General features: G+C 45.1%; 1 protein-coding gene across 2 annotated transcripts in view; it reads right to left on the minus strand.

Annotated features, from left to right (window-relative positions):
- The window catches only part of rps6kc1 (ribosomal protein S6 kinase polypeptide 1), a 41,621-nt gene that overhangs the window by 13,417 nt on the left and 1,312 nt on the right, over positions 1-26,892 (minus strand). The window contains exons 2-13 of one of the 2 annotated variants that reach the window (XM_083790723.1): positions 25,061-25,096; positions 20,847-20,967; positions 19,781-19,896; positions 19,374-19,467; positions 19,165-19,218; positions 18,616-19,053; positions 17,193-17,314; positions 16,851-16,949; positions 14,976-15,023; positions 14,251-14,383; positions 11,286-12,962; positions 3,771-3,860 (exon numbers count right to left, since the gene is read on the minus strand). In XM_083790723.1, the coding sequence (XP_083646849.1) occupies positions 3,771-3,860; positions 11,286-12,962; positions 14,251-14,383; positions 14,976-15,023; positions 16,851-16,949; positions 17,193-17,314; positions 18,616-19,053; positions 19,165-19,218; positions 19,374-19,467; positions 19,781-19,896; positions 20,847-20,967; positions 25,061-25,096 (3,028 nt within the window). The remainder of the gene's footprint in view (positions 1-3,770; positions 3,861-11,285; positions 12,963-14,250; positions 14,384-14,975; positions 15,024-16,850; positions 16,950-17,192; positions 17,315-18,615; positions 19,054-19,164; positions 19,219-19,373; positions 19,468-19,780; positions 19,897-20,846; positions 20,968-25,060; positions 25,097-26,892) is intronic. The other variant, XM_083790724.1, reaches the window with a different exon arrangement.

Below are 26,892 nucleotides of genomic sequence, written 5' to 3' on the forward strand. Positions count from 1 at the left end.
TAGTAGATAGTGCTGTCAGAACGAATTTCATAATATGAAAGAAATTCGAATATTAAAAAAAAATATATATTCGAAAGCTAAATTAAAATAATTGCCATTCGAATGGAGCTTTTATCATTTATTATCCCTGTTCATTCTGTTGGCAAGATTTAAAAATAATAAAGCCCCGACTGCCTGCGGAGTTTATTTCTCCTGCCTTCTGTGTGATTTATCCACTATAGGCCTACATCCTGCGTCTACTACATCCTGTAGTTCACTTAAGAAATAAAAGTATTGTTACAAGTAGCTTTTATTTTGAAGAGGAATAGGAAGTTGTTTCAGGTTGTAGCCAGCTACCATGACAGTCTAGTAGTCTACCGGTGCGGGTGGTAGTGGAATAATAATAACAACATGCTTTATTGCTTTTAGCCAAAGTTCATAAAAACCGCATGCGTCTATGACTTAAACAATGTAGGCTAAACACTTTGGAATTACGTTAAACATGTTATATCCTCCGTGGCGGCGTCATTAGGTGAGTTGTTAAGTTTCATAGTATCATTCATCATCAACAGGCTGTTGTTTGATGCCCCCCAAAATGAACAGGTTACAGCCTACAGGATTCTCATTCTGTCACTGCCTGCAAGGATGGCCGCCGTGCCATTTCTTATAAATTATCTAATTCATATGTGGGTCGTCGTGGGTCCACTCCACGTGGAGTTGTTATTGTTCATGTGGCGTGGAGAAGGCATCAGAGCACAGCGCAACAGCCTAGTATAGTATGGCATATTATTGTCTGTACTCTCTGCACTCTCTTTCTGTCCAGTCCTACGTGTATAGGCTGGCGATTGTGGCGACTTTATTTTGGTTAATAGGCTAAAGAGAGAGTTGTAAAGGGGATATTGTCTATGGTCAGTTCATGGTGTGTATCATTCTCGTTTTTAACCGGGCCGTGGCCCGTGATAATGCGTCGCAATGACGGTAGGCAGTAGCCTAATAATACAATGTAACCAACTTGCGCAAGCATTAAAAAATGGGTTGTTATTCTGTGTATTATTATAGGCTAAATATGAGCTAAAATAAACAATGTAAATATTCGAATATTTTCGAAAATTACAAATAATGAAGCAATGAAATTCGAATTGGATTATAGAGGTGAACTGACAGCCCTAATAGTAGATTTGTCTCTTGTTTTGTTTTGTTTAGTTTAGTTTTTTGTTTGTTTTTCACGTTTTTTGTATAATATTATTATTGTTATTATGCTTTAACTGTGTTGTATTCTATGTATGTGGGTTTGTATGTGGGGAGGGGGGAGGGCTGTGGACGGGTGTTCTGTGTATTTTGTGAAAAATTGAAAATAAAAAACAGAATATTCAAAAAAAAAAAAAGCACTGCCGCCATCGATCCATATTTCCTCAACAGTAGACAACCAACTGTAAAGGTCAGGATTGAGGGCAGCACACTTTGGGTGGAATCATGTCACGACTGACTTTTAAACAACCTTCAATATTGTGTTCAGCTGAACATATTTTATTTTTAACCAAATTGTTATCTACTATTAAGCGACGTATCATCACCATTGGGAACTGCTGTTTCAATATAGCTTCTGAACTGAAAGAACTTGCCACATCTGTGTCACATTATATAGTAATGTGTGGAAATTTCTACTTTCGTTAGAATCTGGTTGAGAGAATAAGTCTACGTTTTGTCTTTGTGCCCAAACCTTCCTGCTACAGAGCTGTCTCTCTCTCGCCATGCGTGTCCTTTGGCCAAAATGTGTTGCTTGTAATTTTCTTTATCCATGCACGAAAATGTATACATTCACATTATCTCCAACCCACTGTACCCTTACCGATGCATAAACAATTGCAAAACAATGATATGTTAATGACGTCTAGAAGATCTAGAACGCTTTCCTGGGGGCCTTTGTGTGTGTAATATGTGGTTTTAGATATTCATAGACACTGAGCCTCACTGCTAAAATCTAAAACCACATGAAAGTGTTCTAAACGTCATTAACATATATTGTTTTTTCCTGGTGACAGGCTGCATGATATTAGACTAGTTGCATTGACTTAAAAGTGCTACATTAATAGCCACTCCAAGGTTTTCAGCCAAAACCTTCACATACGCCACATCAAGGCTTTTATTGGGTAGGCCCTAAACGAATTCCGGTTTGGGGGTTCCGGCCTGATGACTACAAAACCAGACTACAACATGAGGTAAGTCATAAAGCCGAAATGGTATGGTACACACACACACACACACACACACACACACACACACACACACACACACACACACACACACACACACAGAGGTGTTAAGTAGGGGTATGGTGCTCTAGCCTAGCGTCAGTTTGTTTTAGGCAGCTTTTAAACAGCATGCCATAGCTGCCACAGGCCTGCTGGGACCAACACACAGGGACACCAGCAGCACAACACCACTCGCTCTCTGTGGCACCACAGCACACTCTACAGGTCAGCAGAGGAAACGCAACAAGAGACAGCTTCAAACTACATCTGCTAAACTTCATATTTTGTTTTTCTAAACACACCAAACAACAAACTTTGGTTTTATTCTCTAATCGTTTTAGAGAATAAAATCGTGTGTGTGTGTGTGTGTGTGTGTGTGTGTACACACAGGGGCATGGCAGTTGACGACAAGGGATATATTCTCACACTGTACCGATTCTCATACTGTGTAGACTATAATTCTGTTAATATATTATTATAATCATCATCATAATATACTGAAAGTAACACTGTGTCCATGTGTTTCAGTCAGGATATATACATACAGTACCGTACCTGGGGGGACAGGGCCTTTTATGTTTCGGCCCCCAAACTCTGGAATGAACTCCCCAACCATCTCAGAGCTGCTCCCTCTCTCCTCTCCTTCAAAACCTCACTCAAAACACACCTTTTCAGAATAGCCTTCCCCAGTTGAGGTCTCGTTTATCCTTTTATCTTTTTAACCCTGTATCTGTTATGTTTTAGCTTTGATCTTTTTTTCTTTCTTAATAAAGTCTGTTCCTGGTGTTCCCATGTAAAGCGCTTTGGGTATTTAGAAAAGCGCTATATAAATCTGAGCTATTATTATTATACAGTAATATATATACTGAATAATAGAATACTTTTTTTTTTTACCACTTTCAACCTCCCTATTTGGGGCATGGCATTCTGTCACGTGTGAAAAATAACTGAGCATGTTCAGTTATTTTTCCAGATATTTCCCAAATAGTGGCGATGTGACACATTGTGAACTTGTAGATCAGCCGTTTTCTCTATCCGTTGCGCGACACAGTCTATAAGACTCTATAAGTGGTTACGGTATGGGAGGGAGGGGTGACCGCATGTAGTCTGTCAATTTAACCATCCAGAGGGTTGGTTCACAGTGTACTGTTCCCCTGTACTGTCCACAGTTGTATATGCACGCTTGGACTGTTTATGTGCCTCTGGCTATGAATGAGGTCTTTGTGGCCAGGGGACACTGTGGCCTAGTCACGGCCCTGCATGCCTGCATAGCATTAACCTCTCTCACACACGTACGCACACGCGCGCAGTCGCGCGCGTACACACGCGCGCAGTCGCGCGCGTACACACACGCGCATGTACACACGCACGCGCGCGCACACACACTTTGGTTGGGGGAGTTGCCCACACACATTGTACAATCGTTATGATGAGACAAGATGGGTTCTGAGGCCGTTGGGAAAGTGGTGGTGGATGGAGGATGAAGAGGGTGTACTTACTGTACAGTCATACGTACAGTATGTTGTGTGTTTCTCTCACCTGGAGCACAGTACATGTTGGCAATGGCATCCTGATCATAGGACTCCTCCACCTCACTCCAACTGCAGAAGTAGGTAAGCTGAACGTGACCTGCAGAGAGGGTGGGATGGAAGGAGGGAGACACACACACATGGAGATATATGAGATATTCAGTTCAATGCCTTTATTGTCATTGCGGTTGCAGACATGTACAATAGGGGAAGAGGAATGAATTGGCACTGTGCATTCCATCATCCATCCTAGGAGCAGTACGTAGCTGGGGAGCAGTCATGGGTTCAGCATCTTGCTTAACACATTCTGAACGGGCACCCATTTTGGTGTCGGCATCATGTTATGCTTTAGCTATTGAAAAATAGCAGATCTACAAGCTCATATCGCGCCACCGAGTGGCGCGATACGAGCTTGTAGGTCTGCTATTTTTGAAAAATCGAAGAGCGACTGACATTTCTAGAATCTGATCTCAGGTCAGAATGGATTCATCAGACCAGTGTGTGTCCAGTGGAAACCTCGTATGAATCTGATCTCAGGTCAGAATGGGTCAAGGATCCTCCCAATGCAATGCCAGGAGGAGCCGTGGTCAAACTAGCAATCCAATTCCTAGCGACCACTCTGCCTCCTGAGCCACTGCTGCGCCAGAGTTAGGCTTTGGTGAGGGTGGGGATAAATGCTGTCGTTACCTGGGAGTCACCACCTTCCTGTCTACCCTTCAGTGGTTCCAAGCAGTGTGAAATGGGCGCTCAAGTGGTTAAACCTTAGTATTAGGAATAATAATGGTATGAAAATAAACATATATATATATAGTGATAATAACACATGTTATAGAGGCTATTTTTGCACTGATTGTAATTCTGACTTGACCCACTGGTGTGCCCAAAGTTTGAAAACCACTGCCCCCACGTCATTAAGATTCCTCTCTCCACTCTTCAAACGGTTGACTCACCTTTAAGAGCACTTTCTTACACTCTTTTCCTTTCCTCCCTCCCGCCACATGCTTTTTTTTCTTTCCTAGCACGCAGCCCAGCGATTACTCCTGTTTAGCTGCTACCCGTTAACGCTATCATTAGAACTAATGGTGTCATTAGGTAGCCGAGGCCATTAGCCCCGGCTAGCCAGACTGATGCACCACACTACGCCGTTGATGGGCCCTTTAGAACAATAATTACCACCAGGGAGACGAAAACAGCCACTCAGCTAATTAGACGTGTGCTGATAACGAGGTGGAGAGGGATGGTCGCGGGTGACGACAATAGAGAAAAAGGTGAGGCAGGGAATCTGTGACCTCCTGGTAAAACAACGACATGTTTCCACCCGGAAGATCTGGTCATGTTGGTGTTCGGTGGATCAGGGCAGGGTAGAGTGGCCGGATGTAATGTAACAGTATAATGTTCTTCATTCGTGTATTCTCCCATGATAGATTTATCATGCAGGAACATAACACTGCCGTCGGCTCCGTAGTTTGTGCAGCGACTTTTAAAAACGTATTAACACAGATGTCTCCCATTCTGATCTCCCGACGTACTGTAGTGTAGTAGTCAGTATCTGTTTTGGTGTGCCACAACCTTAAATTTAGAGATCACTACAAGCTCTGTAGGTAAAAAAGAAATCACACTCGTGTGAAGTGATCGGGCGCTCTTATCATCATACATCACATTCCGTGCGCAGCCAATCAAATCAAGACTATGTGGTACACACAGACACTCAAAGCTGGGCATAGGAGGGGCGCACAGGGAGCAGTGTCTTGCTCAGGGATTCTTTGACATTGAAGCGAGATAAGAGGAGCCTAGGATTGAACCGGGACCTTCTAGTTCCCAAATGGCCGCGCTACTACCTCCTGAGCCACTGCTGCCCCCAGCTAACACACCTACAGTACCGTAGTCATCGATCCAGTAGAGTCACTGACTCTGAATGAAACTAACTAAACTAATGAATGAATATACAATGATGTGGTTTGCGTGATCAGTATGTTTTTGAGGGGCGATAGCCCCTCCTATGTCCAGCTTTTGGTGTATGTGAACAAACTTTGTCCTACACAAACATTAAAGGTTTTATGACATTCATTTTCATTTCTTCTTTTTTTTCTTTTTTCTTTTAGGTTTTATGACCTCAATTACACCCAAAAAACCTGAACTTTGAACATTCAGTGGATTTTCTGTGGTCTGAAGTTTTCTTTGGGGTTTGGAAGCCTTTTGAGCTACAATGAAAACAGGCAAAACAGTGAAAACAGTGACATCTGCTGGAAAATCCCATTGACATATATGGGATTTGCAGGATCTTACATCACAATCTGCCGGCAAATCAGAGCACCTGTTTGAGCCAGAAAACCCCAGATCACAGAAAATCTACTGAATGTTAAAAGTTCATGTTTTTTGGGTGTAATTGAGATTAGAAAACCTAATTCCAAAACCTTTTTTTTTATGTCACAATCCCTTTAAATCCCATTAACAATGAATGGACCAACACAAACATTGAAGACGAAGGTGCAGGACGGAAATCCTGATTGGCCGGAATGAGATGATGCATGATGATGTAAGATCGCCCCTCACTTCACACGGGTGTGATTGTCTCCACCAGCCGAAGGCATGGGGAGAGTATGTTTTGCACTCCGTCCGTCCGTGTGTCCGTGTGTCCGTCCGTCCGTCCGTGACCAGCTAATCTCAGCCACCGTTAACCCGGTCGATGCCAAATTTTGCACACACACTCCCTGGATGCCAACCATGAACCTCTGCCCCAAACTTTCCAGAACGGCCTGTTATAGCGCCACCAGGAGGCCGCTTTGTGCAAAACAAGTTTTTTCACAGTACACCTACAGATTTTGTCCAAACATCACGCAAATTAGTACACAGTCTCTCTAGAGCCATTCAACGAAACGGGTCTTTCAGATTTCTCAGACTCCATCCTGATTGGTTAACACATTGTATGCTAGAGTTTTCTATTTGCTCAGGCTTGCTGGTGCTAAGCGATTAACATTGGACTTTTGAACTTTTTAGGGGCCCACAGCGAGGGGCCTCTTATAGCGAGAATCACATCGCATAAATAAAAAGTAGGCCAAACATGTCCACTTCAATTTAAAAAAAAAATTATGATTCTACCATCTTCCATTCTGGAGATATTGACCTTTTTCTAAAACCTGCTTTTGAAGGCACGCTGCTCGCTTGAAAAAACAGCAGAGATATGGAAGGTTGAAGTTGACAGACATTGACAGACAGATATAAAAATGAACACAAATAATATCATATACATACTACACACTGAATGAAAGCCCTGAATGTCTACTTTTAGGAGGAAAACAAATACACATGGTCCCATGTATAGTTTGTCAGTAATTGGCTATTGAATGCAGCTTGCGCCCACCAGAGAGGATTTCAGAAAATGCATGGACCAGAAGAACTATTATTCACAAAATAAGGCCTATAGCGAAATGTACATACTATATACCGTATGAAACAGAAGACTCTCTGCTTGCACTGCTCACTTCACAGGGGTGTGATTTTCATTATTATTACAGTAGAAGTATTTTTCTTATGAAAGCAGAGAGTCTTCTGTTTCATACGGTATATAGTATGTACATTTCGCTATAGGCCTTATTTTGTGAATAATAGTTCTTCTGGTCCATGCATTTTCTGAAATCCTCTCTGGTGGGCGCAAGCTGCATTCAATAGCCAATTACTGACAAACTATATTTGTATATATTTGTATATTTGTTTTCCTCCTAAAAGTAGACATTCAGGGCTTTCATTCAGTGTGTAGTATGTATATGATAATAATTTATTTATGTTTATATCTGCCTGTCAATCTCTGTGACTTTAAACCTTTATAACTCGCTATGATAACTTCATGAGGAAATGCTCACTTCACAGGGGTGTGATTTTTATTATTATTACAGTATTAGTTTTTTTCTTATGAAAGCAGAGGGTCTTCTGTTTCATACGGTATATAATATGTACATGTCGCTATAGGCCTTATTTTGTGAATAATAGTTGGACCTGAACAACTGCATTCAATAGCCTGACAAACTGTACATGGGATCAATATTATGTATTTGTTTTCCTCCTAAAAGTAGACAATTAGGGCTTTCATTCAGTGTGTAGTATGTATATGACAATAATTTATTTATGTTTATTTTTATATCTGCCTTCAGAACGATAGTATAACGGTGAGATGCGTTACTGGATCGGTGAGTTTAGTGGTTGAGGTTGACATGTCTGGACATGTTTGAGGAAAGAAGCACAGGAGAGAGAGATGATCAAATAACTGGCTGCTTTGTTGGACAACGCTATCTTCACTTTGTTTGGGCAAAGAAGCAGAGATCAGCGATGGAAAAGAGTTTTATCCACGGCAGATAAGTAATGACGTATTATCGAGGGACCGCCATGATCAACTAACTGCCTGGGACCGAGGCTACGTTGTCACCAGCCAATGCAGCCATCGCTATCCGTTGTGTGATTGTAGCCTTTTTATTCATTATAATTGCAGTGATAAGACCTATATCACAGCCGGGCGTCTCTCTCGATACCGTGGATATGGCCTACATCCACAATCACACAACGGATAGCGATGATGGCTGCATTGGCTGACGAAGACGTAGGCAGTAAGTTGATCATGGCGGTCCTTCGATAATACGTCATTACTTATCTGCCGTGGATATAAAGCTCTTTTCCATCGCTGATCGTGCTTCTTGCCCAAACAAACAAAGTGAAGACGCGATGGCGATACACACAACGGATAGCGATGGCTGGTGAAGACTGAAGACGTAGCCAGGCAGTTAGTTGATCATGGCGTGTGCCGTGTGCGTGTTGAAAACGTTATGAAATGGCGATCGTTGAAGATTATTCTTGGTTTATATACTGGCAGAGGGCAAATCGACACGACTGCGTTATATCTTTTTCCGAGAATGAGTGAGCGGTGCAAGGCGATCGCAAGGCGCAGTGGGGCCTGGGGGGGGGGAACTCAAACTGCCAAAGCGATCAAGAGACTCCCCCCACAAAGCTTCCTCGGGAGAAACCATGTAGAAACAGGAGGGGAGGGGGAATCGAGTGTATTCACAGACACTAGAGTATGGGTAACTCCATTTTAGATGCCCTGACATCTGCGTTGGTCTATGCCGTTGCCGTGCAGACCCATACGTGTAATGGAGGCATTGGAGGAGGGAGCGTCTTCGCCACAGACAGACCTCTTTTCAGGAGGGAGGGGCTTTTTACTCCCGGATCACATATTGGAGCTTCCTGGAGACGAAAGCTGTTATTTTCTTCGGTGTCCTGGAGCATAGGACGTTGATGTACAGTAAGCAATAAAAAAACGTATAAAACGTATACATACGCTTCGCGCGTACGGCGTTCGATATTAATAAAGCGTATGGATACGTTTCCAGCATTTTTTGTGTTAAGATTGGCTTCCAAAGTTCACAGGAGTGCTCAGTTTCAAACAAAATGCTGCAAATCATGAACACATCGCGTGATTTCCGTGAAATTGTGCACGCACATTCCCACTAGGCCGAGGACGAAATGCCACATGAACAATTTCAACTCAGCCTCAAGGTGGCGCTATAACTGGCCCAAAAGTGTTTTTACCTCTAACTGCACGGATCTGTGGATAACCTGGTGGAGACCTGTGCCCAGAAGGGCACTTTTTCTAGTTTTTTTTGTTTTTCTTCACCTTTTTCCCTTAGGAACGTCAGGTTGAAAGTGGTTAAAGGGTTTAAAAATCACACCTGTGTGAAGTGAGGGGCGCTCTTATCACTGAGATAAGGCATTACACAATGCCCCACACTATACCACTTCTCAAGTTCTCGGTCATGTTATACAGACGCAAATACTATTAACCCATTCTGACCTGAGATCAGATTCATACGAGGTTTTCCACTGGACACACACTGGTCTGATTAACCCATTCTGACCTGAGATCAGATTCTAAAAATGTCAGTCGTTCTTCGATTTTTCAAAAATAGCAGACCTACAAGCTCGTATCGCGCCACTCGGTGGCGCGATATGAGCTTGTAGATCTGCTATTTTTCAATAGCTAAAGCACGACATGATGCCAACACCAAAATGGGTGCCCGGTCAGAATGGGTTAACGAGAATTATATACATAGCCGATTAGCTCAGACGTAAATTCTCCTTTCGTTGTCAATGGCAAATGCGACACAATTTAGGACAAAGAGCTGAATATACTGTAGGAGGGGCTAGCGCCCATCAAAAATAAAAATGTAATCAAACTTCCAAGAACTCAGCTTTTACCTTGTGGAATTAAACTTTGTAGCCAACGTTAATACCAGACAACAAACAGATTAACATTGAGTAGTTCTGGCTAATGTGGCTTAGTGACCAGACCAGTGACCACATTTATCTCCATCTAAAGCTACAACTTATTTTTTAGAGAATAGACTGAATACAATGTTATTTTCTCTGTATGGTAGAGTATGTCAATACAATATAATTAACAAGTGTGGTGGTTGTATTTGGTCTCTGTGCTCTTCTATTGAGACTTTTAGATCCTGTCGATCAGTTAGGACCACTTTGCTCTGGAACTACCTGCCCTTGGCTAGCAGTCACTGTCTTCTTTTAAAACACTTTAAAAGTGTTTTTCCTAATATTGTTTTGTCATTTGTTTTGATGCCCTGGCTGTTATTTTTCAAGTTTAATGTCTTGATGTTTTGTTGTTAGTGATGTCCTTTATGTTTTCTGTTTATAACTTGTCTGTAAAACACTTGTAACTATATTTGGAAAGGAATTCATTCATTCATTCAACCTCAACTTTACTGTATGACATACGTTTTGGGTGCACTCCACAACCTCTCCCTCACCACTTTAGTTAGTTCGCTGAAAACTGCAATAGACACAAACTAAACTAGAACTGCACTCTCTCAAGATGCCACGATTGCTGCTCTGAGTCAGAAAGCTCTCTGCTGCTGTCTGGGTACAACTGCTGCTCTGAGTCCTAGAGCTCTCTACTGTCTGGGTACAACTGCTGCTCTGAGTCCTAGAGCTCTCTACTGTCTGGGTACGACTGCTGCTCTGAGTCCTAGAGCTCTCTACTGTCTGGGTACCACTGCTGCTCTAAGTCCTAGAGCTCTCTACTGTCTGGGTACCACTGCTGCTCTGAGTCCTAGAGCTCTCTGCTGTCTGGGTACCACTGCTGCTCTGAGTCCTAGAGCTCTCTACTGTCTGGGTACCACTGCTGCTCTGAGTCCTAGAGCTCTCTACTGTCTGGGTACCACTGCTGCTCTGAGTCCTAGAGCCCTATGCCATTCTAAATCCTTTAGACCCGTTATTGACCTTATACCCATCTTGAAACGTACCTTAGTTACGTCACCAAGAATGGTGGTACTTTATTGGCTGTTGGAGGACACCAACATACTGTACATACCCCGGGCCGACATATACTGTATTTACCCAGCCAATCGCAGTACTTGCATGCTCTGCTTGCGCAAAGTAAAAAGGGCAGAAACAAATCACAAGAGTAAAACATGATTGCTTAGTTGCTTATTACATTAAACTCAGTAATCTTGTTAAGTCTAACCTTGGTGGTTGAGCAGGATGTTATTAGGGTTTAAGTCTCGGCAGACAATACCCTCTTGATGCAATCCTTCCAGGGCCAAGACCATCTCCACTGCCCAGGATCGCACAAACTCCTCTGGGATACGGGCTTGTGATGCCGCCAAAGACAGCCTGTCCAGCTCTGCAAACAGCCTTGATACTTCTTTGTCATATTCACTGCCATTTGAATTAGCATTACTATTATCTGTACATAATTGGGCATCAAGGCATAATATTCTCTCAATCCCTGTACTGGCTTCAGCCCGGTGTGTGGCTGAGATGGAGTCTACATTTACTCCGCTTGGGTCTGGAACCAAGTCTGTGTTCAGACTCTTGCTGAGTTCTCGGTTCTCACTCAACGAGTCAGTAACTGGTATGGCCATGATAGAAGGAGGAGGTATTAATATTGCGTTATCAGGGAGCGGGTCCTTATTTTGGCATGCACGATCAACCTCAACATTGGCCTCTTCTCCAAATGCCAGGCTGTAGTTTACCCACACACAGGGGGAGGAGGATTTGTGGCTGATCTCGCATGGGGCCGACGCCGCCCGCAGCTTTGGAATCTCCTGCTCCGCCGGCTGCTGTTCCTCTGCCTCCTCGGGCTGGCTGTGCAGCTGGAGAACATCTGGCTGTGTGGACTTCTTCTGGGGGGAGGCCGTGACCTCCAGGCCCAGACAAACCCCAGAGCTCTCCAACTCCTCTTCCAAGGAGTTGACGGCTCCGTCCATCACTGGCAGGTTGACCAGCAGGTCCGGGGGCTGGCCCTCGTCCTCCACCACTGCCTCCTTAAAGGAGATGACCGCTACCGACTCATTGGAGCCCTTATCACTAGAGTCCAGTCCCCACAGTTCTGAGACGTGACTCTTCACCTCCTGTGCAAGCTCTGGCAGGTCCTCCGTGACCTCGGAGCCCGGGTCAGGCGTGGAAAAGGCAACGGGGAGGGGCTTAGGACAGGGCCGCGATTCGCAAGAGTCAGGGCAGATCACCTCACTGGCACTGTCCTTGCTGTCGATGCGGAAAAACTCCATTGGCGTGCGCTTGGACTGGTCTAAAGACAGGGTCACGGCAGGCGAGGGCAAGGGACTGAAGACTTCGCTGTTGTGCTGTCCATCGCCACGGTAGCGGTTGCCATCGAGGGCGCAGCCGCCATTGTCAGACGACTCTGTGAAGAAGCAAAGTTCCTGAGAGCTGAGGGGCGAGGAGAGGCTGTCGTTGCTGATGAGAGAGCGGGTGCGCGAGGAAGTGGCCATCGTAGCAGCAACGGGGGCATCTAGTGACGACGCTTCCTGTCCGCTCTTCTCTCCCTCCCGCTGGGCCTCTCCTTCTTGTGCATCAGGTTCAACTTTCTCCTGCTCGTACTCATTACAAAGTGTTAAGTAGCTGTTGGTGCCCTCTTCCTCGGAAGTGGCTCCGGAGTTGGAGACCATGGGACCAGGGGGCAGTCCCTTTTTCTGAGGGAAAGACAGGAGGTGTGCCCCTTGCCCAGAAGCAGATCCAGCCCCAGAGCCAGAGCTGGCTGAACCCAGACCCAGCTGGGCTGTTGCGTGCTGTGGCGAGTGGATGGCCGTTGTGTGGCTCTTCTGGATGAAGGGGATGTCAAAGCTCTCGTCTGGGCTGTAGTTGCGCAGGAACTTCCCAATGTGCGACCACAGCTTACCACCTGGGGGGTGAGATGAAAAGAACAGCACGTTAAATTTGTAGGAGGAGGGCATGCATGTTGGAGGGAAGTACACTAGTAGCATTCAAAAGCAAAGGAAAATGGAGGATGTTTACTGCAAAAAGGAGAAAGATATCAGGGGTTAAGAATGAGTGAACAGCACACTAAGCATGTTTAACATTAAAACCAAACTGGCTCGATGAAATCCTCACATTACCTGTCGCCTGAAGTGGCATGCTAAATTCACAAAAACGCACGCACACGCACACACACGCGCACACGCAACACACACGCGCGCACACACACACACACACACACACACACACACACACACACACACACGCAATGTGAGTGTGACTGTGAGCCAGCATCTGTTGTGTGTGATGAGAATGGATGGGGAGTTGTGAGTGATGATAATGATTGCGGGGCAGCCCGATGGCTTAGCAAGTAAAAACATCCACATGTTGTACTGTCCAATGTCACTAAGGTCGCTGCCTCCCCCAGTCTGTCTGTCTGTCTGTCTGTCCCACTGCCTGCCTGCCTGTCTGCCTGCCTGCCTGCCTGTCTGCCTGTCTGCCTGTCTGCCCCACTGTCTGTCTGTCTGTCCTCATTTAGACTGTTTGCCGTCTCTCTGCTGAATTTCTCACCGTAATCAAATACAGACGCACCTGGGCTTTTCTACAGTACATCTATGCATTGCAATGTTAAGCTGTTAAAGCTAGTTCATTGGCTTTATTAAATCAGAGTGATGCTAGACAGACAGCACCATATGATATTCATATTGTTGATATTGTTAGCAGGCGCCGGTTAAGGACTGTACCAGATTGAACGGGTTAGAGAGCAGCAAAAAGTGCAACTGTATTGCATTGTACCATCTCACCCACATCGACGTGCACAGCGCACGCATGTGCACGCACCACACTCTCACATACACCCAACACAGCACACACACACACACACACACACACACACACACACACACACACACACACACACACACACACACACACACCAAGAGTGAGTGGGATGTAAGGAGGCCCAGGTGTTAGCATAGCTAATGAAGCACAGCGCCACCTGGTATTCAGAATAATGACCTGTGACATACACCCTTCTCTATCAAACATCTGTCTGGAACAAGGACAGAGAGAGCAGCAGAGGAGGGGGAGAGAGAGAGAGAGAGAGAGCTGGGGAGGTCTGGTGGGTAAAAGATGGAAGGTGATGATAAGACGGAAGGTGGAAAAGGTGTGTGTGTGTGTGTGTGTGTGTGTGTGTGTGTGTGCATGCGTCTCACCCTCTGCATACTGCAGCAGCAGAAAGACCGTGTCCTCGGAGACGACGAACTTCTTCAGCTGCACCATGTTGGGCACCGTGTGAGGCATGATGGTCCGCTTGGGCTTCCCACAGTCGCTGCTCTTCCTGAGACCCTGGAGGGCACAGAAAACACAGGCGGCAAGTCAACAAATAAGTGAGGGGTCTTACTTTTAAGTTGAAGATTATTACAGGGTGAAATTATGAGGGGAGCACATAGCAAAGGAGAAACCTCCCATTAACGTACGTGGTGCCGACGATGCCCCATGCCAACCCAAAGTCATCAAGCCTCATACACTGCATGACTTTAAAAGAGCCACACAAAATCTATCAGTGCTACACATCGACTTGAGGTTGAATAGGCACGCGTGTGCGTGTGTGTGTGTGTGTGTGTGTGTGTGTGTGTGTGTGGGTGTAGTCATCTGTGCCCGGCGCTGTGCGTTGGCATCTGGCACACGTCTCGCGCCTGAGAGCAGAGGAGCTGACAGGGACAGGCCCATTAGAATCAATTACACAGGTCACACACAGGGGCTTCTGGCACTCTTCACACATACACTTACAGTCAGGACGCCACTGGGTGCACGGCTGCACGCACATGCATGCACACACGCGCACACGCACACACACACACACACACACACACACACACACACACACACACACACACACACACACACACACACACACACACACACACACACAACTTACTTTTAGGATGAAGGTCTCTTGTGTTCTCTTGTCCATGACCAGAAGAACCTATAATGGAACAGTGCCATGAGTCGCCACACAGGAGCAGGTGTACAGTCAGATAATATAGTGGCTGTGTCCTCTACAGCAGTGGAGTTTCGGCTTTTCCCCCCTTTTTTTCTCCCAAGCCCAAAAGACCATCCACAGGAGGGTTGCAGGAAGATAAATGCGGGTCCACAAATTATTCTAGAAAACATGGTATCAAAGTGAGTGTTGCTACGGATTCAGCCAACCTAATTTGAAGAAAACAAAGGCTTGGCTGGGTTGTGAGAACAAAATGTGCTACTGTTTTATGTTCTGTTAAAATGATGCTCGCGCTACCTAGAAAACTGAAAGGGAGTGACATGCAATTCGAACTGGCAAGGGCCTTCTAAATTATTTTCACTTTAGGAGCACATGTGGTCCTCAGAAAACAAAATGCCTCCTCGGAGCCCTGCAATGTTTTATTGCACACAGAATAATGGTTGAGTAAATGCCCTCCCGCAATTCATAAACACACTCCTCCAAAAGACCCATCCCACCCGCCCTCTGCATCCAATCTCCCACTTCTCTTCCATTGCTCTCTCTCTCGATCCCTCTCTTCCTGACATCTTCATTTCCTCCCTCCTTTAATTCTCCCTTTTCCCTCTGACATCTCCATTCCTCTCCTCTCTCTCCCTCTCAGGGGAGAGCTTGAGCATATGCATATGTGTGCGTGTATGCCTGTGCGTCTCTGCTCGTGTGCATATGTGTGTGTGTGCGTGCGTGCATGCGTGTGTGTGTGTGTGTGTGTGTGTGTGTGTGTGTGTGTGTGTGTGTGTAGTCTCTCCATGTGACCCTGGCCGGGCCCAAACAGGTGCAGGCTAAATGGATATGAATGGAGCTGTGAGTAAACAGAGTGGAAGTGCTAGCCAGGGCGCTAATATAATTAAGACACAAACATCAGGGATAGGGGGAGGAGGGTGGGCAGGGCAGCGGGGTGAGGAGCTCTCTCCATCTGTCCCCTCTGTCCCCATTAAAAGTGAAAGAAGGAGGAAGAGGATGAGGAAGAGAGAGAGAGAGAGGGACAGAGGCAAGCAATGCTGTATCTCTGTATAAATAGCTATAGCTTGCGCCCGTGTTTTCACATTATGGACGCCATGTTGTGCTGCTGTTCTTGACTTGTTTGTGACATATTGTACATTTTGCGCACTCCTCTATAGAGTAACACATGTTGGTACTGTGTCAACATTATCTGTGGGGTTTGTTGTCCGTGGGTGTGCGTACATCCCTTTGTGTGTGTGTGTGTGTGTGTGTGTGTGTGAGTGCTCAGCATCATTGATTCTATGTTGTGTGCTGCTCTCTAAGCCGCTTGCCAAGTCATTTCATGGCTGAGTGGTGAAGTTGCTCCGTCGGCAGCTGGCTGGGGGGACCAGCAACCTAAACTGACCTTGTGGTACACATAACTGACACTAAACACACATGCACCGAACCTTTACCACCACACATCCAAGAAACCTATTTAGTTTTATTGCTGCCGTTAAAAAAAACGGATAGACCGTCCAGGAAGGAAGGACGCAATTAGGAGACACTTTGGGAGCGGGACATATTCCAAGTTATTAGCAGAGTAAGCAGACCCCATGATTCCCTAAAAAAATCATTCTTTTGAAAAAGGAAGACGCATTCGTTTTTGTTCCGCCTGTGATAATAGGTAAAATATTATATAAAATGCTCAGCCTGGGATTTACTTTCACCAAGATTAACAGACTCCACAGCTTCATACCGTTTTTTCACACGATGGCACGATATTTGTACGTGAAATTAAGAGCACACTCAAGCAAAACGGCAGGATTAATAATCAAGGCATGCTTTGCTGACCTTATCTATGACCCCCAGCACCCTGTAGGCCCTCAGCTCGTCTGCTGGACTCTGCTGGCCTGCTCTGCTGGAGGGAGGGCAGCACTGTGCCCCCATCGCCTAGGACATGGTAAAGAAAACAACTTTTTCAGTAATCATACCTTTGGCTGTCTGGACTTCTTAATCACATGACCGATAGATTCCCCATTCTGGGTTGAACATCCGTTAAAAACACTGCAACGACGGTGGGAAATAAAGGAGGGGATCAAGTATAGACACGCAGGGGGGGACCCCGGGTCATCGAATGAGTGTCATCACGGCACAGATGGAGATATGGATCAGCGACGGCGTACTGTCACTCACCGTTTGCGTTGACCCTTGACCCATGGTGCTTCTCAGGTGCTGATTGGCTATCTGCTCCGCACGCATCAGGTACTCCGCCGTCTTCTTCTTCACGGCCTCTCGCCGCGTGGGGCTGGGCTCGCCTGGAGGGCCGTGGTCACAGACAAACAGAGACACGACAGAGAAGAAGAGAGGGGGCATTATGCTTCGTGAATTTTATCCAGGTCATTTTCTTCATCTATCTACTATCTCAGAATTCTTCGCTTAAACCTGTGAATTGTACTCTGAAGCTGCACGCTGGGCTGCACTCACACATAAAAGACAGCCGTCTTCTCTGTGTCTCCTGTGTCCTCTGTGTGTCGCACGGCTCACAATTCCTTTTCAACGGGAGTCACGTGGTTTGACGAGACAAGCTTGCTCCACGGCTGTCTCCTGCCCCCCCTCTCCATCCACAACACAGCCGTGGAGCAAGCTTGTCTCGTCAAACCACGTGACTCCCGTTGAAAATGAATTGTGAGCCGTGCGACACACAGAGGAGACACCAAGAGGACACGCTGTCTTTCATGTATGACTGATGCCAGAGGCCCCGTACACACTATTAAAACGAAATCTCTCTCTCTCTCTCTCTCTCTGTTCCAGGGAGAGGTGGGGCAGAGCACCTCGCAATTAATTTTCAATGGAGTCCATGGGTTTCACACAAGGCTCCCAGTGAGGCTCTCCAACGTTGAAGCACTCGGCCCTAGTGGTAAGAGGTGGGACTGTAGGCGGACCCGTGGAGTTGACGAGGAAACCCTGCGCAGCTGGGCTTTAACTTTAAGCGCGTTTGCACTTCCACATTCGGAAAAATGCGGAAGTAGACGGTTCTTTCGAGTGCTTCAAAACGCCACTGAGCAACTTCCACTGAAACTAATAGCGGGGGAAAGGGGGGGGGATATGGCTCCGGTTCAGTCTCTCTCCTTTTAATACTCTATGGTTTCACAGAGCAGCTCTGCTCCATGGGGGGGGGGGGGGGGGGGGAGGGCAGAACACAGTCATGGAGCAGAGCTGCTCTGTGAAACTCAGCGACTCTCATTGAAAATGAATTGCGAGCTGCTCTGCCCCCCCCCCCTCCCCCCTCTCCCAAGTGTTTTTGTACCTCCAATTAAAATAAGTGCCTGTAAAATCAAACATCCGTGATAGATTATGTCTCCAGTTCCAGCAAGTGTCAGCGCACGCCGATTGGTGGAACTTTGTTCTTTCTGTACAATTACAAACCACAGTTGGATTCTTTAATGTTTTATGTGTACGTATGTCAGTCTCTCTTCCTCCTGTGCTTGTAAGTGAGAAGGTGATTGGATAATTGTTTGCAACTGGTGAGTGTGCTGTGCGTGTGGGCTGTGCATCTCCTCTCTCTTAATGGGTTAAATCCATTAAGAGAGCTCAGGTCTTAATGGGTTATAACCACCTTGCACCCCTTGCAGCAACAGGTCCACTCCGCTGCGGTAGTAGCTGAAAGCCGACTGGTAGTCCTGTTCCGTCTCCTTCTGCACCGCCAGGCGGATGTGCTCGCTGGCCCTGTCCAGATAATCCGACTTCAGCTCCTTGAGGTTCGCCCCGACAACTCGTTTTAGACTGCTGGAGAAAAGCGTCGTTCTGCCCGACCGGCTGACCCCCGGGTTTGGGGTTGAGGAGCCTGGGACAGGACGAATGGACGGGGACGAGGCGGGCGAGGGGCGTTCGTGCAGGGAGGGCAGGAGAGGGCTGCAGTTACTACTGCTGATGCTGGCGGCTCCCCCGGACGGCTGGTTAGGGGAGGTGCGGCCTGAGGCCATGCCATCCTCTAGCTCAGCCAGGGAGTCCGTGTCCACAGCCAGGGAGGTCAGGTCACTGTCGCTGGACGGGCCTGGGGGGGGGGGAGAACAGACCGTTATCTACTAAATCAAGTATAAATGTACAAATAGTACAATCTGGAAAGATTGAGTGTGTTTGTGATGTGTGCACATGCTCGCGTTACCTCCATACTCGGACGTGATTGTTATATCATCTGCTCCACTGAAATCTCGTTGAACTGAGAGCGAAAACACACACACACAGACACGCACGCACGGACACAGTATGAATGCCTGTGAATTAACCACTCCTGAGTAAAGTATATATATATATATATATATATATATAACTAAGATGAAAGACGGCCTGATCAGTTTGTTCGTCTCAACCTACCTTCAGAGCTGCAGTCTGATAGGCTGTCAGCCAGGAAGTCAGAAAAGGACTCGGCCGGTCCAATGAGCTCTGAGCTGTCGTGGACCTCCCCTCCCTGGAACCCACCAGCCAACCATTAACCACATAAGCTCTATCTGTACACATGGTACAAAGAATAGATGATCTACAAGCTCACAGTGCCTCACAATGCAACAGATTGCGAGCTTGTAGATCTGCTATTTTCACAATTAATTTTGGAAGCTTTTCAAAATGGCCAAAATAGGGACTGCAGTTTCAAAGTAGCTACTGTAAAAGAGAATATAGTTCACTGTGTTGTGCATATGTGTGTGTGTGTGTGTGTGTGTGTGTGTGTGTGTGTGTGTGTGTGTGTGTGTGTGTGTGTGTGTGCGCACATGCGCGTGTCATACCTTGAAGAAGTCCTCTATGTGCTGGCTACTGTAAAGAGCAGGGATGTTAGCAGAAAACTGCAGCAGGTCCTCAGAACACTGTCTCCTCTCCTCAATCACTGAGTCATCAAAACGTCCTGGAGACACACACACACACACACACACACACACACACACACACACACACACACACACACACACACACACACACACACACACACACACACACACACACACACACACACACACACACACACAGGGACGTGCAGAGTGTTAGATAGGCAGGGGCTGACATCCCGTAAGAGGCCACTTTTAGACTAAAATAGCTAAAATAACTCATCTACAAGTTGAGAGCTTGTAGATCAGCTATGTTCGGGGCACAACCCAGCACTCTTTAGCTAGTGGAGATGCGGTGTACGACCTGGATTTCTAAACAAATTTGTTCAACGCAAAAAAGATTCGTTCAAGTTCAGGAGAGTTCCTGAACGCTGCCTTTCACCATAGGAAATGCTGCATTTGTGGTCTGGAAAGGGCAGTTGTTTTACAGAGTAAAAGGGCAGGGGCTGAAGCCCCCATTGATGCACACCATGTGACGTGATGGACACCACGTGACGCACACCACGTGTACAGTATTATCAAATATGATGTTTTCTGGCCATGTCATAGACGCTTTCAGCGTGATTTATACTTAGTTAGTTGCATCACGACAATGTCACATTGTGAGCTTGTAGCTCTGCAATTGTCAGTGCACTAAACCAGCATGCAACCATTAACCCATTCTGAACGGGCACCCATTTTGGTGTTGGCATCATGTCACGCTTTAGCTATTGAAAAATAGCAGATCTACAAGCTCATATCGCGCCACCGAGTGGCGCGATACGAGCTTGTAGGTCTGCTATTTTTGAAAAAACGAAGACACTTTTAGAATCTGATCTCAGGTCAGAATGGGTTAATAATGAAACTGTCAGGATGTAATAGACATTTTTAGAATCTGATCTCAGGTCAGAATGGGTTAACAAAGTGTTAACAGGGATTGTACGTCAAATCAAGATCCTTGAATGTAATCTATGGCATGCCAGTAACTCACCAAACACTTTGGCCTTGGCAAAAGGAGGGAAGAGCTCTGATTGGCTGCAGAGGTTCTTGTGCAGCTGCCAGAGGTTCTGATGGAGCTTCCGGAAATCACTGTACCTCTTCCATACCGTTATCTAATGAGACAGAATGTGGGAATAAAGATAGAGGGAGGGAGGAAGAAAAGAAGGCTTTACCAGCTGTATGAAAGATAATGTGATGCCCGGCCTCACCTATAGGCTGGGCTCAACTCGTATCCGGTCGAGAGAGAATCAGCGAGTATGAATATAATCTGTGCTCCCAAAAAAGGTTCCTTGGAAACCAGGCTCCATAGTGTTAGCTGGGCCTACCCATAAACCTGTAAAATCTTGGGAATCCAGCAAGTTTCTTCAAATACTTCTCGTATCAATGGTATACTTTGTTTTGTATGTCCATGCACTATTCTACTGTAACTCGTAGCGACTGGTGAGACTAGTGTATTAGGTACTCATGTCGGGGCAACCAACCAGATATGGATATTAGTAGCAAAATTCTAGTAGGCGTAGTCGAAACCAGATCACACATCATAGTCATAAACAGCTTTCCGCTGTGTGGAAAGCCTGGTGACACGACGTTACCCTGACCACCAACAAGCTAAATACTGGCAACAACATTGTCATTACATAGATTAGGTCAACTTCAGGTCAAATCACTCTCACTTGCCAGTTTCCATATGCATGCAGAGGAGGAACCACCAAGTTGATCACTTAAAAGAAATACTTAGAACTATGAAAAACTAGCCTAACTCCCCCCAAAGAACTACAATGCTTGCTATATTATGAGTAAAACTGCTGAATTAACAGCTCAAACCAACCAGCACTAGTTACTTACACTTACACACAGAACTAATCTCACAGCCAAATACCAGTACATAAATTAGAAATTAGATTAGAAAAACAAAAAAGAGCACTGTGGCTTAACGAACCTGAAGTCCCTGACCCTGACTCCATTGATATAAATCAGACGTAGTAGGAGATAACGTAGAGCTCGGCTCGGAAAGCTCTGGGCTGCCGGAGTGAAAGAGACACGGCCGAGCACCACTCCCAAAGAGGAGCACCACTCAACAATGGGGATGTGTGTTTTCAGAAGGAAGGCAGGCAGACACACACACACACACACAGTGACACACACAGTCACACACACAGTCACACACACACACACACACACACAGTCACACACACACACACACACACACACACACACACACACACACACACACACACACACACACACACAGTAATTGAGATCATGCTTGTTGTATTACAGCTGCTGGATTCAGGCCCTTTTCCTTTCCTGTTTCCTCTGTGTGCCAAGTAGTGTTGCAAAATGTTGGGAATACAGAAATGTGATGACACCAGAAAGGTGGGACTGGGAACCCAAGGAATCATGAGATGAACCTCAAGACTGTATGTCCATATTATATATATATATATACCTTATATTATATACTATACCAGTAAGCTGTACGACGCCTGAGGGCGAGAAGCGACCTCGCCCCAAAAGGGCGAGATCGCACGCACGCACGCATCCGCCTCGTTGACGGCAGACTGCTGGGCGAGCGCTGGCGCTTTGGCATGGAAGGGGGGGGGGTCAGATAAACATGGAATGATTTCTGTACTGGCATGACTGACTGTACTGTACTGAATTCTGTAAGGAGCATGTCTTCAGTGTACAGGGTTTGATGAGGTCAGATCAACATATGGAATGTCAGAACAGGTCAGCTCCATACAGTATATGGTGGTAGCAGAGACATTCTCTTGAGTGTACAGGGTTTGATGAGGGTCCAGGTGGGGCCGGGCCTTAATTTTCGGGCCCGTTGAGAAACGGTTTTCCCCGGCTGCTGGGCGTGGATGCACTAATAACTTTGGGGCACGCCCGTCTAGAGTTTTAATACCATTAATTATATAATTTATATAATCAATGATGTCTCAAATAAACTTTAGAGCAATATTTAACTTGAGGCTACATAAAATATATCATCTTCATTAATAACTTGACAGACAGTTTAGTAGTGTGGGCTCAATAGCACTGTATTAGTGTGAAAGGTGTGTGTGTGTGTGTGTGTGTGTGTGTGTGTGTGTGTGTGTGTGTGTGTGTGTGTGTGCGCGTGTGTGCATGTGCATGTGATGGAATTCCTAGTGAATAGAATGCTGGCAAATAATCTGTATTCTGTAAATTAAGCTAAGCAACTATATAAGATAATAAGGGAATTGGATATTCAGTCACCAAAATGACATCTTTGATCCCAAAGACTAAGACTAGGCAACGATTCAAAATAAATTATTTGGCTACAAAACTGTTCAAAGGCATTCCTAAAAATGTAAAAAATGTCATACTGTTACATCTCAATCCCAAGCCAAGCCTCAGTGTATTGCTTAATTTATACTCTGCCGTACAGCGAAGTATAATTCAGGATTATTGCTACACACACACCCTTTGGACATGGAATGAATTACAGTGTAACTTTGAGTCGCTCCCAGCCTGAGCCAGCAATGCTACAACAATCCTATCTTAACTTCAGCTGGATCTAAAGCACCAAATTGCATGTTTATCAGCATAAACGAGCCAGTGGCTCATTACAGTATGTGCATGTCATATGCTAAAAGACAGTAAACTCTGTCTAAAACCAATGTAGGCCTAAACCAAATAATATAATAAGCCTTAAAGGTTTTGTGACATTCATTTTCATTTTTTTTTCTTTTTCTTTTTTCTTTTAGGTTTTATGACCTCAATTACACCCAAAAAACCTGAACTTTGAACATTCAGTGGATTTTCTGTGGTCTGAAGTTTTCTTTGGGGTTTTTTGGGCCTTTTGAGCTACAATGAAAACAGGCAACACAGTGAAACAGTGACATCTGCTGGCAAATCCCATTGACATATATGGGATTTGCCGTAAGTGATGTCACTTACTGCCGGCAAATCAGAGCACCTGTTTGAACTTTGAGCCAGAAAACCCCAGATCACAGAAAATCTACTGAATGTTAAAAGTTCATGTTTTTTGGGTGCAATTGAGATTAGAAAACCTAAAAAAAACAAGAACAATTCCAAAACCTTTTTTTTAATGTCACAATCCCTTTAAAGCTAAACCAATGACACCATTGACCAGGCGGCCAAACATAATTATGAAAGTAGGAACAGTGGGAGACAGAGAGGAATAAACCATACAACACCACCATGACAGTCACTATGGCAATTGTTATACAACTGCCCATATAGGGTTTTAACCCATTCTGACCTGAGATCAGATTCATACGAGGTTTCCGCCGGTCACACACTGGTCCTGATGAACCCATTCTGACCTGAGATCAGATTCTAAAAATGTCAGTCGCTCTTCGATTTTTCAAAAATAGCAGACCTACAAGCTCGTATCGCGCCACTCGGTGGCGCGATATGAGCTTGTAGATCTGCTGTTTTTCAATAGCTAAAGCATAACATGATGCTGACACCAAAATGGGTGCCCGGTCAGAATGGGTTAAAATAGTTCATCAATGAAAATATTAACTACATTATAACTATCATTGGATCCACTGGAACAGAGGTTATTAGGTTATGAGGAGCATTCTATGTTTTTCGTTTTTGCACAGTTTCCACCCAACAATGACGATATCAATGTTTATGGGCTGTCTGAGCCAAAAATATAAGTGTCTTTGAGTCAACAACTGCTTATTCATTCATACCAACTACACTTATATCACTCCCTTGACTGGATATGTGCTACTGCACATATCCAGTGAATGCCCAACAAATTACTCGCAGTTAAACCATGAATCTTGGTTGAATTAGATTGAATTAGAGATTGTTTCTTCCAAGCCACTTGCAAGGACCTTGCTGTAAGACAAGGTGGACAAGACAGCTGGAACCACACACAACTGGCTTGACCTGCCCATTAATACATCAGATTCCATTATGCCAAACATATACTAATAATAATTATTAGTATATTGTTGTGAGCCACAATTATTGTGGCTCACAACAAGCGCACAATGCGAGGACGTAACGGAATGCGAAAATAGTGTTTTCTTCAGTTGGGGATTCTTCATTGAAGGAAATGCCAGAAAATAAAAATTCTCCATGAATGCGAGGCTTCACAAGTAATGAATTTATAGAAGAAACGTCAGCTTGGTGTGAAGTGTTCCATTAATAATATCCATAGTCCTCATAAATGGGATGAGAGAAAGAAAATAATGTTACCTCTTGGACATCCTCTGGGCTCTTCCTGGAGATTATCTGTGGAGAAATGACATAAAACAAGCAGCTTAATACTAGTACAGAAGCCAGCTACATACCTAGCCCCTTCCGGAACCCTCGGTTACCTTTTCTGAATTTTGGATGGCGGTATAGCCATCAAAATTCAGAAAAGGTAACCGAGGGTCCCTAAAGGGGCTACTACATGGTTGTACAAATGTTGTTTGTACCTTTCCTGAACCAAGGAGGACCCTTATTAAAACCGGGAAAGCATCTGTATCATTCATTTCAGATTTGTATACAGCAGATATAAAAGCTCACAGCACATCACTTCATCATGCCCTGTGTGAGAACTACTGATTTAGAAGGCATTTGTAGAATCTATTCGGCCTCAGGAAATAGGTTAACCAAACAAAATGAGCCATGCCATTTTTACTCTGTTGGTTTTGCTGTAGGGCGAATTGGCTGGGGCTGTCTCCAACTCCCCAACGAGTGTGTGCATTGGACAGTGGACAACATTCACAAAGTGAGAATACACAGTGACATGATCACCATCCATCGTACATAACAAATGGCATGCTAGGCAGAAACAAATAAATTAAACTCACCCCAATAGACATGGACAGCTGCAATTCGAAACTGGCCCCCGTAAAATCTGAATCCCCCACCCACCCCTTTTCCCCTCACTGTATATTTTTGAGGGGCGCTAGCCCCTCAAAAATACACAGGTTTAATGTTTGTCTTTAGTTCAAAGTTTGTTTAGTAAACGCATTGACAACTAGAACTGCACTCTGTCGAGTGCATACTTGCTTGTTGCACCCAAGTAGTGGTGAAAGTACTAGTGCTGTTGACCGCTACAAAGTTACAAACTTTCAAATCTCAGCCTCTCTGTGAAAGAACGTTTGTAATATTGAGTTTAGCTATTTGCTACGTACTTAGTTTTTGGAGGTAAGCATATTACGTGATGAACATATGACGTGATTAAAGGTCATGACTCTATGTATAATTGTATATATGTATATGTAATTTGTGAGTTGATTAGTGGTATACTGTGGTTACTCGGGTCATTTGATGCGTATGTCCCTTTAATCCACCTGACACTGAAAAATATCATTATTACGCCACCATCGTTTTTGTATTGTTGTGCTTGAATCTACTGTGATTCTGCAAACTGTTAATAAATACTTCAATCAATCAAAAACCAGACCAGAACATTTGTTCATACTAATCTTTTAAAACTAAGTCATGTTGCCTCTAATAATTGGTTATTACTTGCGCAAGCAGAGCGCGCAAGTAATAGTTTTGCCCGGGACTCGTATGCACCGTCCCAGCCAACCCGCCACTTTTGATGCGTATGCACCGTCCCAGCAAATTGTGCCTGATTTGCTGGGACCAGATTACATGGTGTGTATATGTATAACTAGCTCTCAATGATGACGTAAGAAATATGTGGATTAACAGTTTCCGTGCCGGGAATGGATTACTCCAGGTTAATGTCGCTGCCGTATCGGACATACCCGCCTTTTGTTTTATGTGTTTAATCCGCCGTAATGTAATGAATCAAAAGAAAATCCGTCTTCGTCGCGGAGTATGAGACTGGATGCCTTCGCTGTGATGACGAAACCGGAAATCGTCACATGCTGTGGGCTGCTAGGGCTTCTGGGAAATTGAGGCCAATGGAAATGCATTGGGTGCAACGCCTCATTGAAACCAATCTTGTGTGCGTCTTCCGGGTGCACCAAGATGGTGGATGCTACACACAGATCATAACAAACCACGGGAGCTTTTTTTGATGGATTTTCGCGGATTAAAAGCCCAAATAATTCAGCGTATGCTCT

The sequence above is a fragment of the Protomyctophum parallelum genome, assembly GCF_964188405.1.
Source record: "Protomyctophum parallelum genome assembly, chromosome: 19".
Taxonomy (NCBI): domain Eukaryota; kingdom Metazoa; phylum Chordata; class Actinopteri; order Myctophiformes; family Myctophidae; genus Protomyctophum; species Protomyctophum parallelum.